General features: G+C 38.2%; 2 protein-coding genes across 5 annotated transcripts in view; one reads left to right on the top strand and one right to left on the bottom strand.

Annotated features, from left to right (window-relative positions):
* anks1b (ankyrin repeat and sterile alpha motif domain containing 1B) overlaps window positions 1-23,759 on the top strand; it is a 227,437-nt gene that overhangs the window by 86,512 nt on the left and 117,166 nt on the right. For all 4 annotated transcript variants that reach the window (XM_062064802.1, XM_062064805.1, XM_062064803.1 and 1 more), the window contains 5 exons: window positions 2,721-2,796; window positions 5,582-5,683; window positions 6,142-6,264; window positions 8,941-9,131; window positions 13,580-13,699. In XM_062064802.1, coding sequence (XP_061920786.1) covers window positions 2,721-2,796; window positions 5,582-5,683; window positions 6,142-6,264; window positions 8,941-9,131; window positions 13,580-13,699 — 612 coding nt within the window. The remainder of the gene's footprint in view (window positions 1-2,720; window positions 2,797-5,581; window positions 5,684-6,141; window positions 6,265-8,940; window positions 9,132-13,579; window positions 13,700-23,759) is intronic.
* LOC133661538 (uncharacterized) lies at window positions 15,630-18,928 on the bottom strand. The gene is made up of 2 exons (XM_062064806.1): window positions 16,248-18,928; window positions 15,630-16,146 (listed from the first exon to the last, which is right to left on the bottom strand). The coding sequence occupies exon 1, from the start codon at window positions 18,889-18,891 to the stop codon at window positions 16,255-16,257; it is 2,637 nt and encodes an 878-aa protein (XP_061920790.1). The 5' UTR covers window positions 18,892-18,928; the 3' UTR covers window positions 15,630-16,146; window positions 16,248-16,254.

Raw genomic sequence — 23,759 nt, 5'->3', positions numbered from 1 at the left:
GATTTTGCAAATTTGGTAAATAAATAACTCAAAAATTTATATTTTGTTGTTTTCTTAGTTAACAGTCTAAATTAATCGCAGATAGGTATAATTTTTCATCATTAATAAGTGTACCCGAGACAGATAATTTTCAGAGGGGAAGGCTAAATATTGCTGCATGACAATTCTCTATTAATTAATAAAGTGTAGTATTGAGCCTGCTAATCATTCTGTAATTGAGGACTCGACCAGAACATGTTATAAAAGAATTTACACAATATTTCAACCAGCCGGAAAACCCACCCGCCCTCATATTCCTCAACTGATGTACTGGCATTTTTTTAGGTGCAAATATCACAGAATTTGTTGAAAGGACTAGTTGGTACAATCCCTGGGGACTCTGCATGGCAGGGGCGTCCTCCTCCCTGAGCCAGGCTTGCACCTGACACCTGACCTGATAACATTAAAAAACATCTCTGACAAAGGATGATCGTAATGTAAGACATTTTTATTTTGTTAATGTCAGGGTTTCCCCTAAATTGCCAAAATATCTGTGGGAGTGGGGACGTGGTTAAGGGCGTGGTCTATATGACGTCTTCACATGATTTGCTGTGATGCATATTTTTTTTAAAAGGCCAAAATTTTTTGGTATACATTTAAAACAAATCTGTTATTAAGTATAGTGTTGACATATAAATGTTTTCTTACATAATATCATTTTGTTCTATTTTTACATTGTTGCTGCTTATTGTATTATTGTTTATTTTTGTAATTCATTATATATATATATTTTTAGAGATTTCTTCAGTCCTTTTAGTCACTTTTTTTGTAATTAAAACAATTTGCAACAAATCTAGCATCTATTTCTGGTGTTATTGGTGACTGTACTCGTGTTTAGAGGCTCAGTTTAAATTCTGTCCGTGACGAAAAGCGAACTGTAAAGAGCCTGACGTCACACTTGCTTTGTGTTGCTTGGAGCCTTTCTCTAATCAAAATCCGCCAGTGTCATCTTAAATTGTAAATATCGTTGTCCGCGGGTATAGCTAAAATATATTGAAGTACGTCCACAGCATGAACACGCTGCCTCTGCTCCAGACAACACCGTGCGTGTAGCTTACGTCATCACAACATCGGTTTCGGGAGCACTGTTTCGGTGATTAAAGTACGTCTTTTTCCGGCCAAATTTTCGGTACATCATTAGTTGATAGTACACAAATAATAAACTATATATAGCCATTCATACTGTAACTACCTGCTGGTGTTAATGTGTATGTTTGTGTGTTATGATGGTAATTTTTTCCATGGTCTGTAAACACATTGAGAATGAACAAGTGTTGTGTGTCTAGGAGTGAAGCATGGAGGCAGACGCATGTGCAAGGAAGAAATTACTTGTTGGAATTGGGCCCTTTGTTAGCATAAAATTGGCAATAAAAGCTAAAAAAAAAAGTCAGACTTTGTTTTCTTCTGGACGCTACAATACATTCTATTACTTAATTTTGTTAGGTGTGTCGACTAATATGAAGCCGTATATTAAGGAGAAACCCTAAACGTACTTAAACCGGATGTACAGCATAGCGCTTTTATTTTGAAGCCGGAAATGTGTGTGATTGGTTTGAGAAAGTGTCTTGACATGTCAGATCGACTGCCGACCGTCTTTCATTTCTGTTGAGCTTCATCTTACTTACTAAATCAGTCACAGTAACAATCTAAATGTTATGTTGTCACTGCATCTTAACCGTAATCTGAACACGGAAGTGAAGCACCACCCACCTCTGAATGACACATGCAGCAGGTGTTTGCTGCAGGGATGTTGCCTCTTCTCTCTGCGAAAAATAGTCCTTTCTTGTTGAGAGAACAACTTGCCATGGCTCTGAACCTGAAACAACTTTGTACTGCAGAATCTACAATTGTTGTTTTTACAGTGTCGTAGCCTAAATCTAAAAATGGTTTTACTGTGTTTTTATTCTTACAGTGAATATCTGGCGAATGAGCTGCCATTTTTTTTTTTACCCTCGAATCAATGGTCGTTGTTAATTACAATATAATACTGCAAATGGAAAATGGGACTACTGTACTTTTATTCTTACAGTTAAAATCTGGCGACTTAGCCACCCGTTTCTTTTACTGCAAAATCTACAGCTGTTGATTTTACAGTGCAGTACTGTAAATGGAAAACGGCACTACTGTACTTGAATTTTTACAGTAATATTCTGGCGACTGTACACACCGGACTGAATATTCATCTTTAGTATTATCAATATTAATTATTGTTATTAATTAATCAATTATCATTATCATTTGATAATTTATTTATTATTTTATTAATTGGATTTTTTTATTAATATTTTATTTAATTAAATGTTTTCAATTTTTTAAAATTAAAGTATGTTGTGTAACACAGAAGCAACACAACCACTGTTGTAACAACAGTAATGAGTTTAATGTAAACAGTAGAGCAAGTGTAACACACATGACAGCTGAGTATCAACATTTTAAAAATGTATGTGTATAAAGCTGCACAAAACCTACATCAGGAGGTTGCCTACAGCCACAGCTGCTCATGCCAATGTTATTTGACTAATTAGAGACCCCAGATGTTATTTGCTAACATTCAATGAACGTCTGCGTTTTAACAGTGAAAGCCAGCTTCTCTCAGTTGTTGTTTTTGGGAATCCTCCCAGCCTTGTGTGTGTGTTTGTACTATTTTTGGTACTGAAACTGGCACGCTCGCTTGCTTTCAGACGGAGAATGGCAGCGCCCTCCACGAGGCCACTCTCTTTGGGAAAACGGACGTCGTTCGCCTTCTGCTCGACTCAGGTGAGACTATAAATATAACCTCTCACATGCATGCGCTTGACTGAAGGAAAACCCCCAAACAAAACAGAGATATTTAATATTTAAGATCAACGCACATAAGCACCAGAGCCTTTGCTTTGATACACTTCCTGTGCTGACTTCCTGGATGAAGCACACAGAGGCGTTCATTGTCTCGTGCGTATGTTGGAATTGGAATTGAGTTGGTTCCACCCCACAGGAAGTGGAATCTCAATTCAGCCAAGTGACTGGAAGAATTTGTCAGGTTTAACAAAAGTTTTGCCTTCAATACAAAAATTAACAATTAGATTAAACCTTTTTGTACAAAACCCAAAACCAGTGAAGTTGGCACGTTGTGTAATTCATAAATTAAAAAAGAGAATACAATGATTTGCAAATCCTTTTCAACTTATATTCAATAGAATAGACTGCAATGACAAGATATTTAATGTTCGAACTGAGAAACAAATTTTTGTTGTTGCAAATAATCATTAACTTAGAAATTTATGACAGCAACACAGGGGCATTTTTACCACTTTGTTACATGGCCTTTCCTTTTATCAACACTCAGTTAACGTTTGGGAATTGAGTACACCAATTTTTTAAGCTTTTCAGGTGGAATTCTTTCCAATTCTTGCTTGATGTACAGCTTATGTTGTTCAACAGTCCGGGGGTCTCCGTTGTGGTATTTTAGGCTTCATATTGCGCCACACATTTTCAATGAGGGACAGGTCTGGACTACAGGCAGGCCAGTCTAGTACCCACACTCTTTTACTATGAAGCCACGCTGTTGTAACACGTGGCTTGGCATTGTCTTGCTGAAATAAGCAGGGGCGTCCATAATAACGTTGCTTGGATGGCAACATATGTTGCTCCAAAACCTGTATGTACCTTTCAGCATTAATGGCGCCTTCACAGATGTGTAAGTTACCCATGTCTTGGGCACTAATACACCCCCATACCATCACAGATGCTGGCTATTGAACTTTGCGCCTATAACAATCTGGATGGTTCTTTTCCTCTTTGTTCCGAAGGACACGACGTCCACAGTTTCCATAAACAATTTGATATGTGGACTCGTCAGACCACAGAACACTTTTTGGAAACATGTTGCAGGCATCAAATTCCAAATGAACTAATATTTGCAAAAAATAACAAAGTTTTCAATTTCGAACGTTAAGTGTCTTGTCTTTGCAGTCTATTCAATTGAATATAGGTTGAAAAGGATTTGCTAATCATTATATTCTGTTTTTATTAACGATTTACACAATGTGCCAATTTCACTGGTTTTGGGTTTTTTAAATACAGTGGTACTTTTGATACTACACATGTAGTGGAGTTCAATCGGTTCTGTGAAAAACTTGTAATTAATTCAAGTCAATTTAATGGATGCTTGACCTCCCTAAAACAGCACAATTTTAACATGTAACATGCCTTTTAAAAATAAAAACAAACCTTTGTATAATAGATGTTGTAGGAAATACGATATCATGTAGTACAAACAACTACAGTAGTTTTATGAAGTACTGTAATAATATTGTACAATATTGGAGAGTCAGTTTCTTCTCTGTCAAACACACCATCAGCAGTTTCTCCATATTTTCATGGATAAATATCCACCGTTTTATTATTTTAACATCCTTAGCTGGCATTATTGACTCATTCTGCTTCAGTATGATGCAGACTGGCAGCGCTAACTTTCAACTGCTTCACCAAGTTAGCTAGCTACACGCCTTGTCATGTTTTTGATTATTTCTTTCTTCAATTCAATGATTATCACCAACTTCTTCTTAGCACTGTCCTTCGCACTCGCTTTCTTCCTTCCACTGCTTGAAAATCAAAGTTATGCCAATCTTTAGCTACACGCCAATGCTCGCGAGTAAGATCAGATCTTTTGGTCGTATCTTACGGGGTTCATTCTGACAGTTAGACTTAGACTTTGGCTTAGACAAACTTTAATGATCCACAAGGGAAATTGCTCCACACAGTAGCTCAGTTACAAAGAATGGAAAGTGTAAGGATGGAAAGGATAATGCAGGTATAAAGTAGACAAAAAATGTACCGTAGTAGCAATATAAAATATAACATATATGTAATATTTACATATTATATATACATACAGTATATGATATATACTGATATATTATATTATATTATATTTTTATATAATATATACAATATAAAACAATTACTATGTACGATATTACAGTATGTATAACAGCTGCAGCATGAAATTACCAGTTAAGCATTCTGGGAAATTAAATATTTTTTCACAATTTGAAAGTCATAATGCATCAAGTGAAATGATCCTTTTAATAGAAGATGTTTTTATTCTTAACCGTCGATGCAAAACATTTGCTGTGGTTAAAATATACATGATGTTCATATTGGTGTTTCTGTGATATATGTAATAAATATACTGTAAAGCAGAATTCTGGAATACACCAAAATTGTCCATTGGAATTTTAAATGTTACTTCCTTAAATTTAGATTTTAAGAGCAATTCTACTTCCTGTTTGTAACCACAATTCAAATTCATGAATTTAGATTCTGATTTGGGGGACATTTTTAATTCAATTTTGAATTATTGTAGTATGCTTTAATACATCAGGGAGGTCACGGCTACAGTAAGTCAAGGAGGTTGCCCTTTGACCTTTCCTGCCGTTTTGCTTGGCTATAGTAATATACTGTTAACTATATACTATGTATAGTATAGTACTATACTATTTATATATTTTATATATAATATATACTATATTTAATAAACATAAATATATTTGTGTTTCAGGGATTGACACTAATCTGAGAGATAGTCAGAGGAGAACGGCTCTGGAGATCCTGAGAGAGCATCCTGCTCCCAAATCCCAGCAGATCACTGCTCTTATCCAAGGTAACACACACACACACACACACGCACACACACACGCACACACACTGGAGAACAAGTGGCTAATGCTAACATTGTAGCTCCCTTGACGTCCTATTACCATCTGCTACATAAATGGATGCCACTGTGCAATAGGCATCTTTCTGGACGTGAGTGTGTGTTTCCGTCAGGACACACACAGCTGCGACTTGGTGAAAAGATCAGCTGCACGCCATTTCCTGTTGGCGCACACACACACACACTTCAGCTATGAATAGATCCTCATTTAATCACTAATTAAATTCCTGGACGTTTACTGCCCAGCGTGCAACTGGTGCTTCGGTGCAATTAGGCCTTATTCAACACTGGCGCTCTTTTAACCCACTGTGTGTGAACGCAGCGCCGCACTGTTGTATTGATGGAGTAAAATGACTCCTTCCTTTCCTCACGCCCTGTTTCGCCTCCTCTTCCGCCCTCTGCAGAATATGTGACGGACGAGATGGAGAGACGCAGCATTGTGGAGGAGCCGGTCCGCAAATGTCCCATCCCCGCACCCAGAGCCTCCATCTCCTCGCCCTCGGCCTCCCCTTCCCTCAAACACAAGAGTGAGTACACACACATTCAGGAGATTGGATGTCTCCAATCCTCTGCTGTCCCCTGTGGTTGGAGCGTGGCATTGCAAGTGGGCTGCATTCCTGCTGACATCCTATTTAATGTCAGCACAAAACATAATCGCCTCATTACCTCTGAATGCCTCCTAGGGAGGCGATGAACTGATTGCACCTGAACGCATCAGCATTGTTTGGGAGGAAAGAAGCCTAATGGATGAATTGTCACCATTAATGACCTCCTCCAAGGTTGTTTTTCTTGGCTTTGTGTTGCTTAATTAGTCTGCAAGAGACAAAATGGCCATCCTTCAGATTTTGGAGTGGCTTTGGATGCTAAATATTTAATTTCTCGATGAATAATAAATGCCATTCTTGTTCATTTTGAGCAATTATTGCGTCTAAAAATGTATCAAATCTATTGTATTTTATTTATTTTGTCTTCCGTTACCGAATAAGCTATTTACAAACTCTATTAACTCTACTCTCACATGTTCTTATTCTTTTTCCCCTATTAGAAAACCGTATCATTTTATACAATATCAGTTATTAGATATCAGTAATATAATATATATATAATGTATAATTAAAAACAGTAGAGCTATCCTTCCATTTTAGTCAAGTCATTTACAAAAGGTAAACATTGTAGGCTAAAGGCTACTTTGAGCTAGCAGCTGCACAACAGATAAGCAAACAATAGCACGCAAGCTAGACATCGTAGTGATAATTGAACAATAATGCAATCTAAAAAGGCCTATTTTTCAATATAAACAGGTATCAAATAATTATAGTTGCATATTACTTACACATACATATTTTCAAGGCAGAAGCGTATTACAAAGTATCCGGTAGCAAACGTGTCCGCATCATTCAATTTACTGCATCATGAGCTAAAATACCGTATTTTACGGAGCAGAGGACGCAGCGGATGATAAGGCGCACTGCTGATGAGCGGGTCTCTTCAAGTATTTTTTCATACAAAAGGCGCACCAGTTTATAAGGAACATTAAAGGTTCATATTATAATTGTTTTTCGAAATTTAAAACACTTCCTTGTGGTCTACATAACATGTAATGGTCAAAATGTTGCATAGATTATGATTTACAGACCGTCTTCAAGCCGCTTTCTGACTGTCTCTTAATGATGCGCCGTTTTGTGGGAGGGCTTAATTACATGGCTCCAATTTGACAGCGTCTTCTGCCCGTCATCTTTGTTGTACCGGTAGTTTTTAGCGCTTCCATAGCGAGTCTAGTGAAAGATATAAGTTAGAACTGTACACTACTTTATATTAGAAATGACAACAGCAGAGGATAAATGCCCCACAACAAGAGAGAGGATAGAGAAAAAGGAGCTTACTGACTATGAGTCAGACAACAATGGCGCACGCGCGCACATTTTCGTTACTTATGCAGATCCCAAATACACAAGAGCAAGCACCAGTAGGTAAGAAAAGTTGGTTTTACATAATATTAAAAAACTAAACTAAACTGTCTCCCAATAGTAAGGCGCACTGTTGAGGTTTGAGAAAACTAAAGGATTCACGCTTTATAATCCGAAAAATATGGTAAATGACATTTTTTGACCACTAGGTGTCACCAACAAAAACAATTGTCATTTTACTTCAACTTAAAGACAACAAAAGTCCATTCCAGACAGGTAATAATGTTAATGTTTTTAACACCAACCATTGTTCTTTGTTTGACTGATTTCACTTGATCGAACCTTTTCTAACATTCCACTCTATAAAATGATGAAAGTATTCCTTTTGACATTTATTGAATCGATATCAGTAATGGCAAGTACTTCATGCTCAAATATCAGTATTGTATCGTGAAAGTGAAAAAGTTGTGTCAAGATACCTCTAAATATAATATAAAAATATGATGTTATTATAAATAATATGACTATGTACTATAATAAAATGTAATACATCTGATAATAGCTGAGACACTGGTTAGAATTAATTAGGCACGGATTCTTCCCGCTCCTTTTCGGACACATTAAACTGCGCGAACATGTGCTGCCTGCTTCTTCCTAACCTTCGTAAGCATTTTTCCAGATAAACCAACCATCACCATTTTGAACATAAACACACTATGGGGTTCTTAATGAAGACGAGAAATATACAACAATTCTTCTCAAAAAAAGAGGAGAAATATAATCTTATAGAAAAATGTAATTCAAAACATTTGTACGCACGTACAACACTTAAGACCTTCAGTATATCAGTATGTGGGATTAAATTATGGAATGGATTAAGCAAAGCAATCAAAAAATGTACTAATATAATCCACTTCAAGAAACTCTTCAAACTTAAAGTGTTTACAAAGTACAAAGAAGAAGAACCATGATAAACATTCTGAATGTATTCATCCATCCATTCTTTCATTCTCAAAATAATCTTACTTATCTCATCGTATGAAATATAACTTACTTCAACAATTATTATTTATTTATTTATTTTTATTGTGATTACTTATGGAGTATATTGTGAATAAATTGAGAACAGGAAGTGAACAAAAGTTTTAGCAACTGTTAAGCTCTGCTTCTTCCTACTCCTTTTCGAACATGTTGAAAAGAGAAACTGGGAATTGTGATGTATCATGTTGTATGCTTGCATGTTCGAAATAAACTCAAACTCAAAATAAATATGAAATATGTCTTTTTTTTTTTTAGACGACGCTGTGACAAGTGAGCTGTCCAAGCTGCTCCATGAGATCAAAAAGTGTCGGGACAGAGACTACTCCTTCGAAGAGCTCTGCCACACCATCTCCTCACACTCCATGGACAGCTTTGGCAGCGGGCGGCTCTCGGACGACGAGCGTCTGGACGCCGCGCCCAACGGCACCTTGACACGTGTCACTGAGGTATAAGATAGATGTTTTATTTGACCTTGCACTTACTATGTCAATATTACCTCATGTTGAATACATCTTTCCTTCATAATACATTCATTTACTTACAAGGGACACAATTTACTCTCATATTCCAAAACTAGAAAGTTGTTCTTTTTTCTTGTATTTGTTCTGCATACCCGCCAGAGGGCGCTATCACACAGAACACATTATTTGATTTCTAATCAGTTCCACTTATTGACTGTGCTGGTGAACTTTATTCTCCTTGCTTTGAACTTTTAAAAAAAAAAACCTTAATTGTGTCAACGCACACTCACATACGACTTCACACATTTAGCCTTTAATCAGTCCCCATCTCACTCTGGGGGAGTTCAAGCCCCAGCAGGCGATCCGTGAGATGACATGAATAAAACATAGACACTTTATAACACACTCTGTGTGCGGTGCAGGAATGTTAGTATTTGTTGTGTCTACATCATATTCAACTGATCAAAGATTCTCGAGATGACGGGCGCAATCCACTGTTTTTAAAAAACTTGAAAAAAAACAACAACCTAGAAAATTATCCTTTGTATGAGAGAAAAGCTGTGCTGCTTTTAGATAGTCGAGTCAAAGATCTTGTATATGACGGGAATGATTTGCTGTTGCTAAAAATCTTCCACAAATGTTTCTAGTCAAAGATCTTCTCTATGACCAGAGTGATCTGCTGTTTTTCAAAGATCTTCCATATAAATCTCCAGTCAAAGATCTTCTGAATAAAGTAAGAGGAGTAATCAGCTCTTTTCAAAGATCTACAAAAAGCGCTTGTCAAAGATCCTCAATACGACAGGAGTGAGCTGCTGTTTTTAAAGACTTACAAACATTGCTTGTCAAATATCCTCTCTATACGGCAGTTGTCTGCGGTTTTTAAAGGTCTTCTACATAAATTGCTAGTCAAAGATCCTCTATATGACAGGAGGCCTTCCTGCTTTTAAAGATCTCCTACATTCGCTAGTGAAAAATTATGGTGTTAATATGACCGGAGTGAGCTTCTTTTTTTTAAAGATTCCCCCCAAAAATCTGCAAGTCAAATATAATTTATATGACAGGATTGGCCTGCTGTTTTTAAATATATTCTACAAAAATCACTGCTCAATGATCCTCTATAAAGTTAAAAAAGTTAAAGTTAAATAAAAGGAGTGATCATCTTTTTTACCAGCAGAGAACTTGATATTTAAAAAAAAAAAAAATTAAGGCACACTTTACAATCAAGCTTTTTACTGAACATTTCTAACTCTAATTTTTATTCTGTTATTTTAAATTGTATTTAATGCTATTAGTACTATAATATTTTTTAAATCTTTTATGTTTTTAGTACATGTCTTGTTTTCAGGGTGGTGTGCGTTTTTTTCTCTTTTCTTTAAACTTGTGTAAAGCAGTTTGTGTTGCAACTTTATGAAAAGTTAATACAGTTTTAATTGATAGATGTAAAGATCTTCTACAAAAATCTGCTAGTCAAAAATCCTCTATATCAGGGATTTATAATTTTTTAACCTTCGGGCCCAATTTTTACAAAGGGCCCACACAAACATTAACACTGAATTAGTAATCTGACTCTTGATTTTAATCATACTCAATAATTATATCTAACCTCCTTACAGTTTACAAGCTTGTCAAATGATATGAAACCATGTGTTAATCACACAGATTATTATTTATTTAGCACATAAACCTTGGGCTTGGATCAGGCTGATTAGACAAATAAGTACTAACCGAATATACTGCATAAAAAGGGACTCGAAAATAACTGACAAAAAATACATTGACATACAATTATGTTCTACTCAAGTAAATTAATTAATAAAATGTTTCTTAGCTAATCTGTCAATAAAATTTGAATGAAAATACAGCTTTAACTCTTAAGTCATAACTTTTGCGCTTAGGACATTTCTTCACGACTTAAGCTCCAGACGTCTTTTATTTTTTTGAGATTGTCATTACTTCCACAAGTGGTGGAAAAGTGCATTACAACTGAGTTATATTATGTCAGGTGTGTCCAAACTCTTTGACTTGGGGGCTGCATTGGGCTAAAAAAAAGTTGACCAGGGGTAACTATATATATGTCTGTATGTATGTATGTATGTATGTATGTATGTATGTACAGTTGTACTCATAAGTTTACATACCCTGGGAGAATTTATGATTTATTGGTCATTCTTCAGAGAATATGAATGATAACACAAAAACCTTTCTTCCACTCATGCTTAGTGGTTGTGTGAAGCTATTTATTGGCAAACAACTGTGTTTACTCTTTTTAAATCAAAATGACAAAAGAAAGTACCCAAATGACCCTGATCAAAAGTTTACATACCCCAGTGACTTTGATCTGATAACATGCACAAAAGTTGACACAAACAGGTTTGAATGGCTAATCAAGGTTCCAATCCTCACCTGTGACCTGTTTGTTTGTAATTAATGTGTGTGTATAAAAGGTCAGGGAGTTTCTGGGCTTCTGACAGACCATTGCATCTTTCATCCAGTGCTGCACAGATGTTTCTGGATTCTGAGTCATGGGGAAGGCAAAATCATTGTCAAAGAATCTGCGAGAAAAGGTAATTGAACTGCATAAAACAGGAAAGGGGTATAAAAAGATATCCAAGGAATTGAGAATGGCAATCAGCAGTGTTCAAACGCTGATTAAGAAGTGGAAAATGAGGGATTCACATAGACCAGCAAAGATTTCAGCCACAACAGCCAGGAAAATTGTTCGAGATGCAAAGAAAAATCCACAAATAACTTCAGCTGAAATACAGGACTCTCTGAAAAATTGTGGTGTGGCTGTTTCAAGATGCACAATAAGGAGGCACTTGAAGAAAAATGGGCTGCATGGTCGAGTCGTCAAAAGAAAGCCATCACTCCAAATTAAATAAATGATAAATGGGTTATACTTGTATAGCGCTTTTCTACCTTCAATGTACTCAAAGCGCTTTGACAGTATTTCCACATTCACCCATTCACACACACATTCACACACTGATGGCGGGAGCTGCCATGCAAGGCGCTAACCAGCACCCATCAGGAGCAAGGGTGAAGTGTCTTGCCCAAGGACACAACGGACGTGACTAGGATGGTAGAAGGTGGGGATTGAACCCCAGTAACCAGCAACCCTCCGATTGCTGGCACGGCCACTCTACCAACTTCGCCACGCCGTCATTACTTTGTTCCAGAAGTTTTGAGGCTTGTCTCTGTGCTGTTTGGCGTAATGTTAGCGGGATACTTTGTGACATTTGCGCAGAAATGGCTTTCTTCTAGCGACTCGACCATGCAACCCATTTTTCTTCAAGTGCCTCCTTATTGTGCATCTTGAAACAGCCACACCACAATTTTTCAGAGAGTCCTGTATTTCAGCTGAAGTTATTTGTGGATTTTTCTTTGCATCTCGAACAATTTTTCCGGGCAGTTGTGGCTGAAATCTTTGCTGGTCTACCTGAATCCCTCATTTTCCACTTCTTAATCAGCGTTTGAACACTGCTGATTGCCATTCTCAATTCCTTGGATATCTTTTTATACCCCTTTCCTGTTTTATGCAATTCAATGACCTTTTCTCGCAGATTCTTTGACAATTATTTTGCCTTCCCCATGACTCAGAATCCAGAAACATCTGTGCAGCACTGGATGAAAGATCCAATGGTCTGTCAGAAGCCCAGAAACTCACTGACCCCGGGAGGTTGTTTGGATTGTGTCATATAAGTATATGCTGTGCTCTTCTAACTCACGTTGTCCACAAGATCGCAGCAAATATGTAGCATTAAGAGACCGCCTGGCATTTAAGATTAATTTGCGGTACGATGCTTTGTTGAACTCATGATGTCTCACGGGCCAAATTGTGGAGGCTGGCGGGCCACGCATGGCCTGCGGGCTGTACTTTGGACACCCCTGCATTATACGGCCCGCAGCTCTAGGGGGTGCTCACGGCCCAACAGTGGGCCCCGACCCTGTCGTTAGGAACCACTTCTCTATATTCCAGGAGTAATCTACTTTTTATTTTTATTTTTTAAAGATCCTCTACAAAAATAGCTAGTCACAGATCCTTTGTATGTGACAGAAGGGCTGTGCCGTTTTTAAAGATCTCCCACAAAAATGTCCTGTCAAACATCCTCTATATGACAGCAGAAGGACCTCCTGCAAAGTGACTGATGCACGTTCAAGGGTCATGTTGTGATTTTTCATCTCCATTTATGATGTTCATGCCGCAGTATGAGTGCAGGAAAGCTGACAGCTGCAGTCGTTTCATTTCGAAGCTCGCCTTGACCTTTTCATTGCGTACTTCTCGGCACGCGTCGTCTCATCGGGTGACGCCAGGTGGCCAGCGTGTGCCCTCTGACACGAAACGCCACAAAGCTTCGTAGCACAGCTGCTCACTTTGCAACATTACGTCCGTAGTTTTGCTCATTTCTCACATTTTGTGTCTATACTCTCAGACCCCGCCCTTCCAGGAAGAGGAAGATGAGTCCGACAGGAGTTGCGGCCCGGCCGGATTCTGGGAAGCGTTGACGCCCTGCAACGGCTGCCACAACCTGGGCTTCTCGAACTTGTCGCAGGTACACACATGCACACACACACGCACACACACACACACACACACACCTGTACTGAACAACATCTAATGAGATTCATGTTTGGATGCATCATAGATGTCTGCAGCGGTGTATAACTGCACTGCATCACACTGAGAAGTAGTTCTCTTCTTTCCTTTACTGTCGTTACCTTGGGAACGCAGTGAAGGAGCCATGGTTTTTTTTCCTAGAGAATATTAAACTTGTGTCCCTCCACGGCTCCATTTTATCTTCATGTTTTGTTTTCCTTTTATTGGACTCGTGATGGGCTTGAAAGCGAAAGCATGCAGATACCAAAAAGATAAAGTGCGATGACACGAGAGGTTAATTGCCCTCTGATCAGAACAGCAACCCATTAATAAAGTTACTTATTTCCTGGTAATATTTGCTTATTTTCTGCTTTCATCTACACTTCTTCAACTACTCAACACTTTTTTCCTGTGGTGCTTCAAGCTAGTTTAGCAGCTAGCTTAGCAATAAGCAGGCCTTCTTACTTTCTGTGTAACATATTTAGCTTTGTCCTCCAGTCCTCCAGTGATTATACTACTTGCAAAGAAATTGACTTCCATTTCCCAAAATTAGGGCGGTGGTTATTAACTGAGGGGCTAAATTAGGGTCCTAAGCCAAATTTTCCTCTTTTAATCAAACTTGAATCGAATTTGATGCATGTTTTGTACGAAAATCAAATTCACAGGAAATTAATTGTTCAATCCTTCAACCTCTTTGTGCAAAATAACACTAATTAACTAGATGAGGCAATACCTGGAGGAATTGCGCGTGAATGATCCAGTGCTGAAGTTGAACTGAAATCCTGGAATTGTTTTAGAATTGTTGAAGTAGAGCACACGATTTCCAAACAGGCTGAATATTTTGAAGTTGGAACAGTTTGAATCAGATGAAAAATGTGGGAGTTGGGGAACTTTGAAGAATGTCCCATTGATTTCAATGGGAATTTCCCAAAATTTGGGAATTTGGGGAAAAATAGGATTTTTTTTGAAAATGGTAAAAAAACAAAACTTGAATGGTCTGAATGAGTTGAAATGGTTGGTGTTGGAATTTTTCAAATCAGTCGAGAAATATTGAAGTAGTAACATGTTGAATTGAGAAATGGTATTACGGAATTTCGGGAAAAGCGAGAATTTTTCCAGTTCTTAAAACAAATTTTTTTTTTGTCCTGATTAAGAGGAATGTTTTGACGGTGGAACGGTTGAAGTGGGTTGAAAAATGTGGGTGGAGTAGTCGCCAGAAAAAAGGGTGGAAATAGGGCTTTGGAAAACCAGGAATTCTGGAAAAACCTGGAACTTTTTTGAACTTGGAAAAAAAGGTAGTTTAAATTTCCAGGATGGTGAAATGTGTTGAAGGTGGAATGGTTTGAATCGGTTGAAAAATGTGGAAATGGTTGAAGTTTGAAAAACGGCCAATTCATTTTGAATGGGAATTCTGGAAAATCTGGAAATTTTTGGAATTTGTCAAGGAAAAGCCCATGATTCCCGAATAGGCTGAACAGTTTGAAGTTGGAACGGTTTGAATCGGGTAAAAAATGTGGAAGGTAGAACGCGCCAAAATCTGGAGAAGAACAATAATAATAAGTTGAATAATAAATCAATGCATTTTGCTGTAGAAAACCATATGTGTATAAACACAATAAACACAAGTTACAAAAAGCGTAAATCTGTCATGCTGTTAGTGTTTCATTCTTTCCCTTCAAAACTTTTTTAACTTTCCACCCAGAAAATAATACTACTAATAATAAAAGTTTGTACTTTTATGCTATACGGTTAGTGTTTTTTCATACCTACCATTGTTCTCTTCTGGACTAATTTCACTTGATCAAACCTTTTCTAACTTTCCACACACTAGTAAATAATAAAAGTAGAGTAGTAGTCTGGTGGCTTAGTGACATTACCGTTACGGAGCGGATAAAAGCGCCAAATTTTTTATGGGCCTTCTTTATGACCTACTGAAGGATTTTAGAAGGGTACTCAAACTTAAATATTGAAAATACCTTTATAGTGCACATAAGTTATTTTGATCAATAACTGCAAAAAACGCCTATACTAAAAAAGGACTAATTCTTGTCATGTGTCCTCCTGCTGCTAGTTTTTACATCATACTTGCACAGGGTGTCTACAGGTAGTGTCTTCACATCCCAGAACAGCCAGAATGCCAATATTTGATTCCATTATGAACCATTTGGCTTTCAAATAAGGCCTCATTATGGACGGAAATAGCAAAAAGTATCATTTTCAGATGATGATTCAAGACCCAGCACATGAAGTATTATCCATAAAACCTTTAATGCAATTATAATGTTAGAACTCTGATTGAGGCCAAAAATAAATTAAAGGGGCAAGTCAGCTGGTGCACATGATCAGCATGGGGGCTGAGGACCAATGGCCTGGATGACTCTTCTTACTACACTATGAAGTAATCTGCACGTGAAACAGGCAAGAAAACAATTGTTGTCACAATTTAAACAAATTGACATGCATCATAATGTGGAAACTTGGTGTATTGGTGTGCATAACTGTACCTGGTGTCTATTTGCAGCAGTTGCATTTGCAAAGTGGAGAACAGTCAATATTAGCATTGCTGCATTTACAGCTGGAACAGTCACCTTTACATGAGCATTTTATCAGCTCTCTGCAGGCAATGGAGACCTCGGGAATGGTTATCCAAACTGGAACCCATGACCCTGTTTCGTCCTTGGTCCATCCAAAGTCCTTTGGAGAAGGAATCACTTGCTGTGTGTCTGTGCTGGTTGCCCAGATTCCTGCCTGAAACACAGCCCGTTTTACATGCTGGAGTAGGGCATCCTGCGTGGGAGGTAATCTCTCCATCGGCCGACTGTCTTGACAGAAGAGTTCCTTCCTTGTTTGACTGATGGAGTTCAAAGGACTGGATCTGTTGTACAGGATCACAGTCAGCCTCTCAAGTGTCTGGAAATGCTCAGAGTCAACTTTTAGTTCCTGGAATGGATGCTTTGCCAGATACATAAATGTTTCTGTAGCAGCATCATAGGCTTGCCAGGCCCTCCAAGCTGACTTCTTGCCTTTTCCGTTAAATGCAGATGTTGTGTCACAACCTGAATATGCGTGGAACATAAGCAGACCTTGTGATTTGGGTTCCCCCAGGCTTTTGCAGATGTGGTTTATGTGGTAATATCTGAACCTTTTTCCCATGCCAAAAGCCACCCAGATGTCAGTCAATGGTTGAAGCACCACCAAATCATAAAATAAACCAGCAAGGATCACGATGACATCAGTGTCCACAGTTCGCACAAGAACTGTCTTTGCTCCCTCCTTCAATGCGCATTGTAGATGGACCACTATCCTTGTGTCTGCCTCCTCATGGTTGCAACAGTCCATCATGCTAGTGGAACCAAAAGCTTGTCCTGACACCGCTTGCCCCGATGTGACATACACAGCTTTGGTTGGTGGCCAGCTGAACTCTTGGATCTTGGATGTCAAGAAATCAAACAACTCCTTCTTGTTGATTGGGTCGCGAAGAAAGTCCATCCAGTTGCCTGGCAACTTTGTCGGGCCTGACACTTTCCTGCGAACACCACGTCCTCTTTTTTCTCGGGTGGACTCCTTCAAGCTGTCAGGGATGTACGTGTCCCATACAACATCCAATCGTTTTGCATCCTGCAGCTGCTTCTGCAGGTAGGGGATGAAAACCTCATTTGCATAAGCATCAAACGTGCTCACTCTAATAGTGGGCAGGCAGTGGACAATTACTGCCCCATCTAGGACTTTGAAGTCATAGGTTGAGGGTGGCTCTGATTGTGCTGGCTGCTCAAGACATTGTAGCAGGTCTGATTTGGTGCCTGTCAGATGAAGTTTTCCAAAGTCTGAGAGAGATGGAGGGAAGGACTGCACCTCATGTGTAAAGAATTCATCCAAATTACTCTCACGGCTCTGCATAGCTACATATAGCTGGCCAAAGAGTGCCACGTTGTTCTGAAGCACTTTAATCTTTTTCCCATCTTTAGACATTGTCTTGCGTCTAGGTTGCCTGAAGACTGCCAAGGAATTCCTTTTAATCGGATCATGGATAGATTGTGTGCGTTCATCAAGCACCTTCTTGACAAACTCCTGATATTGTCTCTTCCCTGTGTCCTCCAGGATGAGCATGGTATTTGCGACTAATTTATCTGCGCAGTTGCGACTATCAAGAGTCACAAGTTCCTCGAAGACATCCAGGAAAGGGTTTCCCATACGCCTTATGGTATCTGACAGACTGTTGACCTGTCTCTGGAATGTCTTCTGTGTGCCAAGACCCTGCTCATGGTGCTGGAAGCTCTCTTTGTCATCTTGGAGATATTCCTCTTCAAATTCCTTTATCAATCTTGCCATTTCTGGGCCTGTGAGCATCCATCTTCTGAAGGCAGTTGGATTTTCTGTGAGGCCAACCGCACCACCTGAACCTTTCACATTCTTGTTCTCTTGTTCATGAGCTTGGTCCAGTGGGATTGCAGAAAACCTGTTAGATGTCTTTGAAAGAACCCAGTGAGAATTCTTCTCAAACTCGTCCTTGATAGAGTCGGGCAAAGACTTCATGTCCCTGATATGGACAGGCAACCATCTTGAATAGTTCACATGGTCCAAGGCAAAGAATAGAGGGGCCAGTTCTTCAAGCACTTCTACATACAGTAGGAAATTCTGCTCTCTGTGTGCCCTTATGAAGATGAGAATGAGGGTTTCATATCTCATGATCAGATCCCAGAACATGAACGTCGGACTCTTCTTCAGCATGTTGTTTCTCCAAGCCATGAAGGACTCTTCATCTTTGGGGCCTGCACTAACCCTGAAAGCCTCCTGTTGTAGATTGTGCAGTGTCAAGACAGTGACCTGGTGTGCATGCCTGGTTCGTGTTAGGTGTGCTGCTTTCAGAAACGACTCAGCCATGCCACTTGATGCCACTTCTGCTTCAATCAGTGCTGTCGTCCAACCAGAGCCCTCTAGGAGATCGCCAAGTGTATTCCAGAGAGCCATCTCTGTGTGTAATCCTCCCAGCATAACTACATGAACTCTTTCACCATGGGTGTTCGGCCATTTCCATTGTACAAGCTTAGCCAGAGCAAACAGAGGCTGATCAAATGCAGTGACAGGGATCTGTCCTGGATTGAGAAATTGAACAGCCTGTCTCTGAACATCCATGCCATGCTTAATCATGGCTGCTGTGGCAGATTTCTCATAGAACAGAGGAAGGAGTGCACATCTTGCTGGGGGGTCTTCCACTGAAGGTTGATTGGAAGCATGATAGGCAGCCCATGCAATTGCATCTTCAGAAGTCAATTCTTTCTTCTCTAGAAGTGGCAGTGCTTGTTTGACCCAACTCTTTTCCTCTGCTATTACACTATCCAATTATGAACAACTTCATGATTAATTCTAATTACAAAATGAATAGAGAATGTCTTTACCCACACTACATGCAGAACATGACATTTTTTCAGCTTTTTTCTTAATTCCGCCTATACTGTACAGGACTTTATGGAGGATGTACCTGTACCAGGTGCCTTGGTAATGCATTTTAGACATCATTTTGAATGTTTATCCATCACTGGACCCAATTAAAAGCAAATTTACCTTCCTAAGTGGAAAAAAACAACAATTTATCAGCAATATACCTTTTATGACTCCGGAATAACATTTTTTAAACAATTTTGTGCACTATATGGGTATTTTCAATATTTAAGTTTGAGTACCCTTCTAAAATCCTTCAGTAGGTCATAAAGAAGGCCTGTAAAAAAATTGGCGCTTTTATCCGCTCCGTAACGGTACGCCTAAAAATGTGCGCTAACCCACCGCACTATAGGGAAAGGATTCATATGGCCCCATTCCTGGGTGAATCTTGCGTGAGAGGAAGGCAGGGATGCATTGCAATGCATTCTGCTGAAAATGATGGAAAGTGCCATCCTACATAGCAACTGACGCTTGTGGTCAAAGTTGGAATCGCCACAAAACCCATTTCCAGGTATTCAAATCACTACTGCTGTCTGGTGGCTAAAGTGGATAGTGCACAACCTCCCCCAAATTTGTCATGTTGCATGTGTCAGGTAAACCCTGATGAATGGGGCCATATGAATCCCTTTCCTCCTGTGTTTCCTGCTGATATCATACTGGATTCAAAACTTAACACTCCAATATCGGTATTGTATCGGAAATTAAAAGTTGTACACCCCATCGTAAAACAGCCATAAATTTTCCGGTAAAATTCTGCCTGTCTTTTTACAGTAAAATCTACAGATTTTTGTTTTAGATCGTATCTTCAATGTACCGAATGTATCAAAGTGGCCCCTGTTCGCATCCTACAAATTTCTCGTATTCGGCCCTCGCTGGAAAAAGTTTTGGACTTTATCCCAGCTGGGCGGTTCTAGCTTGGTTTGATGCGAGCAATTATTTTAGTTGTGTTCAGCGCCCAAAGTCTTGCACATTCAATTGCAAGGGAATGGAAACAATGTCGTCAATTGTACAAAGTTCTGGATAGTTCCTTTTTAACTTTAATCCAAAATGATGGAATGGCGACTACCCCCACCCACCGCACACAACCTACACAGGACTTAGCGCATTAGCCTTAGCATGTATGGAAGTGACAGAAAACCGTATTTGATGATCCCCGTGACCAACCTGGGAAGCTTTTCCATCAGTGAGAAAACTTGTTACCGTAATTTGTGTCTTAATGAGCGCACTGGGCGACGTTTACCCAGAGGCGGCGTCAAAAAAAAGCCCCCTACTGTAGTTGAAGGGATTTATGTGCCGTCGCTGCAGGGATGTGTTGATGGTGTGTTTGTCTGCGGGGATCAGTTAAGTTTTACTTTGCCTCACTTTACAACGCAATTAAGAGAGCCTCCGCTAAAGTCGCCGCTTTACTCGCTTGCTTCCTGTCTATGAAGTTGTCATTTGAACGTGATGCTGCGCGTCATCTGGATCCGATCCAGATTGAAATCCACCGTCGGGACGCGGCTCTCATCCTGTCATTTGTGCCGCTTATGGCTGACCTTCCTGGCTCAAAGATGCTAGGAGGATCCAGAAGGAGCTAATGGATCGAGGTGACATGTAGCAGTGATTACCATGAATTGATTAACGTGGACCCCGACTTAAACAAGTTGAAAAACTTATTCGGGTGTTACCATTTAGTGGTCAATTGTACGGAATATGTACTGAACTGTGTAAACTGTACTGTTTCATATAATGTATTCTCTTCCTTTGCAATCTACTAATAAAAGTTTCAATTAATCAATCAATTCAATGTTGATAAGTTGTCGATGCAGTGAGTCCCTGGGACCCACAGGTAGGGCCCTATTCTCCCGTTTGCACTTTTTGTACGCGCTTATTCATATTCTCCCATTCAGCCTGCAGACACGCCAACTCTGCGTTAGTATGGCAAAAGTGCTTAAGTCTAGAATGAAGGGCATCATTACTTACGGGGTGGATTTCTTGGTTGCATGAAAATCATGTAACATGAAGTTTTACGAATGCTGGTGAATGTCATTGAAATCCATGAAAAAGATAACACTATATCCATTTCAAAATGGCCGTATCAATTCTGGCCGTGCTTGATGTCGTACAGCAGGGGTCACCAACGTGGTGCCCGCGGGCACCAGGTAGCCCGTAAGGACCAGATGAGTAGCCCGCTGGCCTGTTCTAAAAATAGCTCAAATAGCAGCTCTTACCAGTGAGCTGCCTCTATTTTTAAAATTTTATTTATTTACTAGCAAGCTGGTCTCGCTTTGCCCGACATTTTTAATTCTAAGAGAGACAAAACTCAAATAGAATTTGAAAATCCAAGAAAATATTTTAAAGACTTGGTCTTCACTTGTTTAAATAAATTCATTAATTTTTTTACTTTGCTTCTTATAACTTTCAGAAAGACAATTTTGGAGAAAAAATACAACCTTAAAAATGATTTTAGGATTTTTAAACACATATACCTTTTTACCTTTTAAATTCCTTCCTCTTCTTTCCTGACAATTTAAATCAATGTTCAAGTAATTTTTTTTTTTATTGTAAAGAATAATAAATACATTTTAATTTAATTCTTCATTTTAGCTTCTGTTTTTTCGACGAAGAATATTTGTGAAATATTTCTTCAAACTTATTATGATTAAAATTCAAAAAAATTATTCTGACAAATCTAGAAAATCTGTATAATCAAATTTAAATCTTATTTCAAAGTCTTTTGAATTTCTTTTAAAATTTTTGTTCTGGAAAATCTAGAAGAAATAATGATTTGTCTTTGTTAGAAACATTACTTGGTCCAATTTGTTATATATTCTAACAAAGTCCAGATTGGATTTTAACCTATTTAAAACATGTCATCAAAATTCTAAAATGTATCTTAATCAGGGAAAATTACTAATGATGTTCCATAAATTCTTTTTTTAATTTTTTTTAAAAAGATTCAAATTAGCTAGTTTTTTTCTTCTTTTTTTCGGTTGAATTTTGAATTTTAAAGAGTCGAAATTGAAGATAAACTATGTTTCAAAATTTAATTGTCATTTTTTTCATGTTTTCTCCTCTTTTAAACCGTTCAATTAAGTGTAAATATCATTAATTATTAATAATAACATAGAGTTAAAGGTAAATTGAGCAAATTGGCTATTTCTGGCAATTTATTTAAGTGTGTATCAAACTGGTAGCCCTTCGCATTAATCATTACCCAAGAAGTAGCTCTTGGTTTCAAAGAGGTTGGTGACCCCTGTCGTACAGTATGTGTTGTGCTGATGATGTAGTGTGTGTATGCACGCTACAACAGCTTCTTCTTCCTGGCTGGATGAGAATCATAATCTGTAGATGGAACTCTGTCTCACTTGTTATTATAACTATCTGGATGTTATTTTTGATGTGTGTGAGTGTGTGCTGTCGTTGGGGAGCGTGACAGTTTGAAATTAACTGGGAAAAAATCTATGGAATCAATTTATGGACCCGACTTTATATATATATGTATTTGCTATTAAATAGTCACATAGTTTAATGATCACGGTCCAGATGTATTGAATGTGCGTTAGTGCACAGGTGTCAAAATGAAGGACCGGTGGCTCGATCTGGCCCGCCACATCATGTGTGAAAGCCTGGAAATATTGTGTGTCAATCAAGTACTTTATCTTTTCCTGCTAAATGTGTACTTATACTGCATACAATTGCATATATTGTTATGCAATATTATCTAATAATTTAACAAATATTATATTATAATAGGTTACTTTTTTTTTTCTTAAAATAAAAACAAATACTTAATTATCTACTTGACTTTTGTATGAATCTGTAAAAATAACAATGTTTTTCACGTTAATAATATAATGTTTAGTACATTTGTATAAATTTAGATTGGAAAGTAGTTAAAATCTGTAATAGTAACAAACTATTAGTTTTGTGTTTTCTAATAATGTAATAATTATTATATATTGCAAACATTTTTTGTTAAGATAAAACAAATTATCTGTTTGAATGATGATTTCAAAGCAAGTTATCCATTAAATTGTACATTTTAAAAATAACAATAGATTCTATGGTGAAAAAAAAATCCAAAACTGGCCACTCAGTCGCCAGAATTTTATCAGAAAAACCCCCTGGTGATACCGTTTTTCTATTACAGTAACACACCGTAAAAACAAAAATAGATTTTACTTTTAATAATTGGCCGCTCTATCACCAAAATTTTACCGTGACACCATTTTTCCATTTACAATAATATTTGGTAAAAAAAAATCCCCACCGTAAATTATATGTTAAAAATCTGGCAACTGAGCTGCCAGTCTACAAAAAAAGGCAATTGTGTAATATTATCATGAGATAAATCCTTATACAGTTATTACTCACTGTTACAAGCAGCCCTCTGGGGGCAGCATTACCTGCGATGTGGCCCTTAGAGAAAACCAGTTTGACACCCCTGCGTGAGTACCAGGATGCTCAAACATGGCTGATATACGCACAGTCTGCTCCTGCTGTGGTCGCACTTACAAGACAACGAAGTATATACAGTATATTAGGGATGTAACGATATCAAAATCTCACAGTACGATATTATCACAGTATTAAGG

This window comes from Entelurus aequoreus, linkage group LG12, assembly GCF_033978785.1.
Source record: "Entelurus aequoreus isolate RoL-2023_Sb linkage group LG12, RoL_Eaeq_v1.1, whole genome shotgun sequence".
Lineage (NCBI taxonomy): Eukaryota > Metazoa > Chordata > Actinopteri > Syngnathiformes > Syngnathidae > Entelurus > Entelurus aequoreus.
This window is presented reverse-complemented; position numbering and strand designations above follow the sequence as displayed.